General features: G+C 35.7%; 1 protein-coding gene across 6 annotated transcripts; it reads left to right on the top strand.

Moving 5' to 3' along the window:
* Positions 1-3,656: 3,656 nt before the first annotated feature.
* Positions 3,657-6,544, top strand: LOC128920226 (mitochondrial import inner membrane translocase subunit Tim17-B-like). 6 transcript variants are annotated; one of them, XR_008470337.1, is made up of 2 exons: positions 3,657-5,014; positions 5,843-6,544. XR_008470337.1 is itself a non-coding variant. In XM_054227085.1 (2 exons), the coding sequence occupies exons 1-2, from the start codon at positions 4,985-4,987 to the stop codon at positions 6,043-6,045; spliced, it is 213 nt and encodes a 70-aa protein (XP_054083060.1). In that variant the 5' UTR covers positions 4,141-4,984; the 3' UTR covers positions 6,046-6,544. The 6 variants fall into 6 exon arrangements, 1 of the variants encoding a protein (XP_054083060.1); XR_008470339.1 differs by having other exon boundaries at positions 3,657-5,113; XM_054227085.1 differs by having other exon boundaries at positions 4,141-4,994.
* The last annotated feature ends 1,100 nt before the right edge of the window (positions 6,545-7,644 follow it).

The raw sequence follows: 7,644 nt of genomic DNA, 5'->3' as shown, positions 1-7,644 counted from the left end.
AAATGATTATATTTACAATCAGCTGTTCTCTTACAATTACCAGCTGTGATCAAAGCTGCCATACAGGTTTAATAAATACAGTATACAAAGTTTTATACCCAACTGCATTACCGAACAAACAACAGGTTGCTAACACCCAGTAGAGAAATCGCTAAAAACAAAAAATGGTTGAAACTCAACATGACATGACGCCGAGAAATAGTTTAAGCACGTTTAGAGTAAATACAATTAAAGAGTTACAAAAGGCTAACTGTCTTGTAAATGAAAGACTTAAAACCTTAGAAGCGATGTGTAATCAATTACACAAAGATAATATAGGGGTCGGCTTTAGTATAGTATCCCCCGATTTCAGAGCTAAAATGGGTATGGTTGGAAAGAGGACGATCTCCAGATTACGAATATATATAATAGGAGACTTATAGTTTTCGAGATATTCGCATTTAAAGTTGAAAATTTCACAAATTTTATGTGGCGATATTTCGATTATTACTTAACTTTTAATTTATATAATGCGCTTATTATACACTAACATTTCACTAAATTGTTTCCACATACTTCCACATTACATATTTTACAAACGAATAAAAGTTAATAAAAAATTACATGATTTATAATACATTTATTCCTGTTTCTTGAAAAACCATGATATTGGGTGGACCAGAGTTATTTTCCAAAAGCGCGGTCGAAGGCCGCAATTGCAGAAAAAAGAAATACGCGAAAGATTATTATTTTTATTTTCATTTGTCTGGTTATGGCAACACTTGATATCTGTCTTAGCATCTTGATCAGGGTTGCTCACGTTGCCCATGATATTTCGCAGAGGTGGTGTACGGAATTACCTAATTTCCAATATATAAGGCGATATATCTGCACTTATAGTAGTGTAGTTTAGTTTACATGTTTTGACTTAGGCTCTTTTAGAATGATGCACCATCTCTGTGCCCATTCCACTATTTAATTGATTAAAGATTGGATTCTGTATGTCTTTTCTACTTCATTTTTGCTGTCGTTATGATGCAGCTATCATGAGCAAATGTGGTAATTGTACAGCATATCTTAAGCATATCGTTACTTAGGCATTTTGATAGTGTGATGATTAGTTAAATTGTTCAGTTCTGTTTTATATTGGGGAAATCGTGTATTTTTTTTTTTTAAGCTTTCTCTTTTTCTCTATAAGATTCAAAATGTCGGCTTTGTATTTATTATAAAAGTTTTTTCGTTTCAAGGCCGGAGAGCTCTTCCATGCCGATTCTTGAATAACTTTCGTAAGTTCATATACTGCATTTTAAGATGGAGAAATGGGCCTAATCATTGAATACGTGTCGATAGAGAAATGGTTCGATACGATCGAAAAATTTTAGGCCGAAATCATTGAAACCGTATCGAAAATAAGATTTACGATCGAAATCTTTGAATCCGCAAAATCGAAATCTATCCCTTGGTGAGTGATTTGCGGAAATTTAAACGAAATGAACTATTAAGAGTTTTTATGTCAACAACGACATAAGGTTTCGTTTAACGAAGGTTTCAAGACCGGAGCATCCTCATGTAGAGACCAAGGTGGTAATCTGGTAACCGATGTCCAGGGCATACTGGGATTATGGAGGGAACACTTCTCCGACCTGCTGAATGGCAGTGAGAGTACAACACCAGGAGATGGCGAACCCGATCCCCCAATCGATGACGATGGAACAGATGTTCCATTACCCGACCATGAAGAAATTCGAATAGCAATTACCCGCTTGAAGAACAACAAAGCAGCGGGGGCCGATAGATTACCGGCAGAACTATTCAAATACGGCGGCGAAGAACTGATAAGGTGCATGCATCAGCTTCTTTGCAGAATATGGTCGGAAGATAGCATGCCTGACGATTGGAATCTCAGTGTGCTCTGCCCAATCCATAAGAAGGGAGATCCCACAATCTGCGCCAACTACCGTGGTATAAGTCTCCTCAATATCGCATATAAGGTTTTGTCGAGCGTATTGTGTGAAAGACTAAAGCCCACCGTCAACAAACTGATTGGACCTTATCAGTGTGGCTTTAGACCTGGAAAATCGACAACTGACCAGATATTCACCATGCGCCAAATCTTGGAAAAGACCCGAGAAAAGAGGATCGACACACACCACCTTTTTGTCGATTTTAAAGCTGCTTTCGACAGCACGAAAAGGAGTTGCCTTTACGCCGCGATGTCTGAATTTGGTATCCCCGCAAAACTAATACGGCTGTGTAAATTGACGTTGAGCAACACCAAAAGCTCCGTCATGATTGGGAAGGACCTCTCCGAGCCGTTCGATACCAAACGAGGTTTCAGACAAGGTGACTCACTATCGTGCGACTTCTTTAACCTGATGCTGGAAAAAATTATAAGAGCTGCAGAGCTAAACCGAGAAGGTACAATCTTCTACAAGAGTGTACAGCTCCTGGCGTACGCCGATGATATTGATATCATCGGAAGCAACAACCGCGCCGTTTGTTCTGCTTTTTCCCGCATGGATAAGGAGGCGAAGCGAATGGGTCTGGAGGTGAATGAGGACAAGACGAAATATCTCCTGTCATCAAACAAACAGTCGGCGCATTCGCGTCTTGGCTCCCACGTCACTGTTGACAGTCATATCTTCGAGGTCGTAGATAATTTCGTATACCTGGGAACCAGCATCAACAACACGAACAATGTCAGCCTCGAAATCCAGCGCAGAATAACTCTTGCCAACAGGTGCTACTTTGGACTGAGTAGGCAATTGAACAGTAAAGTCCTCTCTCGACGAACCAAAATCAAGCTCTACAAGTCGCTTATCATTCCCGTCCTGCTTTACGGTGCAGAAGCTTGGACGATGTCAACATCAGATGAGACGACACTAGGAGTTTTCGAGAGGAAAATTTTGCGCAAGATTTATGGTCCTCAGAACATTGGCAACGGCGAATACCGCAGACGATGGAACGATGAGCTGTACGAGTTGTACGACGACATTGACATAGCTCAGCGAATAAAAAGACAGCGGCTACGCTGGCTAGGTCATGTTGTCCGAATGGACGAAAACACTCCAGCCCTGAAAGTGTTCGATGCAGTACCCGCCGGAGGAAGCCGAGGAAGGGGAAGGCCTCCACTCCGTTGGAGGGACCAGGTGGAGAGCGACCTGGTTACACTTGGGATCTCCAACTGGCGCCGAACTGCGAAGGAGAGAGACAGGTGGCGCACTATCGTCGATTCGGCTATAACCGGCTAAACGGTTGCAACGCCAATCACACACATGTCAACAATTACTGTTGGCGGACTAAATTATACTTTAAATGGGTATTTTAAAGACAAGAGACAAAAACACACTAACAAAAATTAATATAAGGTGTTCAAAAGCGAAATAATGTTTCCCTCCGAAATCGCGATAGAATTTTCTCAAAGATCCTCAGGCGAATTGAATTATTTTTGGGAAGATATTTCGTAATAGTTAAACGATGTAGGCTCTCCAATCCAGGACGAAACTGGATGAAAGAAAATGTAAAATTACGTGTATATATTTTGGGTTATAAAAGTAATTTATTTATATTTTGAAACTGATTTTAAGTTTGAAGCAAAAAAATTGCAAATACGTACAACGTATGTCTAAAACACGGGGTGTTCCCTTCATCTAAGTTCATTCAGTGAGGAAGTCAGTTTTTTTAAACGAAGCAAAAATAACAGAAAATTTAATTGATCAAATTTGTCGATGAAAGTCGATGAAACAGTTGTACGTTCTTACTTTGTGGTAAATAAGTTTTTCGACGGAATCAATGATTGCATAAAAAATTGCATCGATCTAAAATCTTTATCGTATCGAAATCGAATTCGATCGAATATAAACATTTTAGTTCTATGTGCTAAAAAAATTTTTCAGGTCTGACTATCATATGAACGGTCAAATGATTCACATTGTTCTTGCACAAATTGTTCCAAAACGTATAATACAGTTATGTCAACATATATAAAACGACAAAAAAATTACTGTTATTAATAAGCAATGCACAAGAAACTGAACCACAAAACAAAAATACAGATGTCGTTGCTCGTCATCAGCTTTTGTTTTACTTATACATTCCTTGATAAGTAAGATCGTCAAATGTTAGTGAAAATCAAAAAGAAGAATGTGTGAAACAAATGAAATTACTATGTAATAGCAAGTACACCAGTTGTTCAGTAGCTTCTTCACTCATGTATGAGTAGATATTTGCTGAAAATACATGCCTATGAATGTGAGTGGACATCACCACCGTATTTGAAGCATGTTAATCATGTGAATCTGTGTAATCAAATTAATCACTCTTGCAGTTCTCTGGTGTGCACATACTTTTGACTACTGGTATTCATTATTTCCTTTGGTCTGTCATATGTCCATCTATTCTAACTATACTTACATCCTTCGCTTAGAAATAGATCAAGATTTACAACTACATAACATTTTATTGTGCTGCAACAACAATATATAAAGCTTTTTCTGTGGAATTTGTAAAACACGTTCAACTAGTAAATACTTGTGTCTATCACTGTATATAAATTTTGGTTTGTATTTACATTTCTTAAATATTTGCCCCCATTTTCGTTGTCGTTATCGTTTTAAACCAAATAAGAACGCCTATTTGGCATTACTGTTGGCGTTATCGACATTTATCGAAAATAAATTGAGATTCCCCAATTAGAAACGACTATAGAATTGACATAGAAACAGTCGTTCTTTGTCGTTGCTATAATTGAGAGCGATATAGAAACGACGCGGTTATTTGAAGGAATATTTGAAGTGAAGATGAAAATTCCAAATCGGAAACAGTTTGAAATTTTAATTTCTGAAATAGAAAAATATCCTGCATATGCCAACGTTTTTAGAAAAGGGATAAAACCTTTAAATTTCAAATTTTTTGGACGGATATTTCCAAACAATTCAATTAATTTGCAAGAGGAGTTAATAAACAGATACCACAGTCTCCTTTGGAAGAAGCTGTTGCGAATTTAATGCAGTTCGGTAATTAGCTGGACCTCCAGGTATAGTAGTCGGATTAGCCGTAAGCGAGGAGACGCTGGAAGTATCATATATTTTAGAAGAAAGATTGGAGGACGCAGATGCCACCACTACTTCTTTTGGTATACACTTATATACCCAACATTCCAACATATCACCCATTAAAAAAAAAATAAAAAAAATGGAAGATTAAAATTGTTGGGCAGATCGTAAGTGCAACAAGTACAGTGGTACATTTGTTTAGAGTCATTAGGGAATAGCATAAAATCCATTAAGGACTGCTTTAATGATGCGTCTCGTTACATAAGAAAGAAGTTTTTATTGGAAAAAGAGCGCCTTAAATTATACTATATAAAATATGTATAGAAATTTCGATAACTTTACTTTGGCGTTACGATATACGAATTTAGGAACGAAACGACGATAACAACGACAACGGGAATAGGACCGATTTATACCGAAATTATATAAACATGAATACCATTAAATTGTCGCTTCCACTCAAACATAACAATTTTTCAAAAATTGATCCAGTATTTTTCGAAAAATATTTATTTTATTTTTTTTAAAACCTCAAATTTGACTTATTATAACTTCTGTTATGTAAGCGTTATCGAAAAATGTACACCATTGAAATAAAAGTAATAGTCTTTTAGTAACTTCATCCTACAACTAATAGTAATGATTTTCACTCAATAAGTATATTTTCGAAATTTGACTGAATTCAAAATTTGAGCAAATTTTTACTTTTTATGGAAATAAAAAAAAATAGTTTAGTCCAATACCTAGCCATGTGTTGTACAGTATAATCGATTACATAAAAAATAAAACGGTGTTATTCTTATTTTTAGGTATACCAGCAATGGCAGGAAGTGCTATAATCGGTGGAGTGTTACTGGCTTTAATTGAAGGAGTTGGAATTTTATTTACCCGTCTTTCTGCAGAACAATTTCGAAATCCTACACCACCAATTGAAGATCCGATAGCACTAGGCGATACTGCACAATCTTTAGGTTTGGGTCAAACCCATCAGCATCAATCACAGTATCAGTGAATACGCGTTGTAATATGTACAGGATTCTTATTTATACATATGCGTTGTAACATATTTGTGAACCACGTTCATAACGGTGTAAATTTATTTTTAATAGACCATAATATTTAGCAATTGTACAATTTCTGAAAATTACGTTATATTAACATTTAAATCTTATATTTCAATAGTCATTTGTAATATTCTGATGATTATGTGAAATAAATTTAAATTAAATAATGAGTTTGAACAAAGAAAAACTTAAGCCCAAGGTAACAAAATTAAGGCAAACCACAAACGAAACTATAACCTATATTTAATTCCAATTATTCCAACAGAAAATGTATTATCAAAATAATTTCTTGTAGCACACGAGTCATGAGAGTCTTGTTCACCTAATGGTTGTTTTTAATATCTAAAACTAAACAAGTTAGGTATAGTGTCGCAAAACAAAATGGTCAACGATAAGTTGAGATATCTTAATAAAACTTGGTTTACGTGTTTACCTTAAAAGTAAAAATCAGTACATAAAATCATTGCAGGGAAGGGCATCTTTGATTAAAATGTTTTGAAGTTACAAGTTTATTCTACATATTTCATGTAAACTAATAGCGCCATATCAACTAAACCTGTTCAAAATATTTTGTCCTAATAACTTGCCACACGATATTAAAATGAATGAAATGGAATAATAACCACCACATAACCCTCTAAATCCATTAGCTCAGACAGAATACATATGTCGATATGGTTTCCGGAAAGAGAAATATATGGTTTCCACCTCAGCACTTAGCATCATAAACCTCCAAATAACTCGATTTCCTCAAATTCCCTGTGAAAGGACCTGAATATGTATATAGGGCTGAAGAGATGGACCAAGAATTATCGGAGAGAACTGCAATTATTGGTGTTACTTTGAGCAAATTGAGAAATTCTAAAGTTAACGAATTAATCGGGATTAACTTTTATATTTTAAAATTCGCTCAACCACCAGAGGTAACATCCGTCACTAAATACTCCGAAGATTGTAATATTTTTCAAGGTCAAAATTTTAAAGTAAAAATAATTAAACATGGGATTCCATTAGGCGATGATAATATATAACTTCCTCAATGTAACACTCAATGTTAAATGTCGGATTTTGCACTGCGATTGGCTTTGATGTATTATTACTTGAAAATTAAAAAAAAAATTTTGCTTCTTTGAATTTATCAACTGATTCTAGTTAATTTGGGCGCGCTGAATTCAAAGCTAAATAATCAGTTTGTCTCTATCAGCTCTAGTTTTCATGATATAGCCTTTTTATACTGTTTTATTACCCAAATTAATTAGAATCAGTTGATAAATTCAAAGAAGCAAATTGAGTGTTGGCCTGTGTAATTATACCACTTGGTACCATTGTTCAAATTTTTGCATTTCGTGAGACACCAAGCCAATTAAAACGGTGGCGTTTATTTATATGAAATAAACGGTCTTGTAGCCTCTCCACATGAGCAAGTATGATTTGGACTATTGTAAAATCCTTGCGCGAGGATACATTTTTTTTTCATTATTACAACGGAATGGAAGGTGAACAGTTGAAGTGAACGCAAGAGCAATTTTCGGTGCCGTGGAAAAGTC

Source organism: Zeugodacus cucurbitae, chromosome 2 (assembly GCF_028554725.1).
Source record: "Zeugodacus cucurbitae isolate PBARC_wt_2022May chromosome 2, idZeuCucr1.2, whole genome shotgun sequence".
NCBI classification, from domain to species: Eukaryota; Metazoa; Arthropoda; class Insecta; order Diptera; family Tephritidae; genus Zeugodacus; species Zeugodacus cucurbitae.
This window is presented reverse-complemented; position numbering and strand designations above follow the sequence as displayed.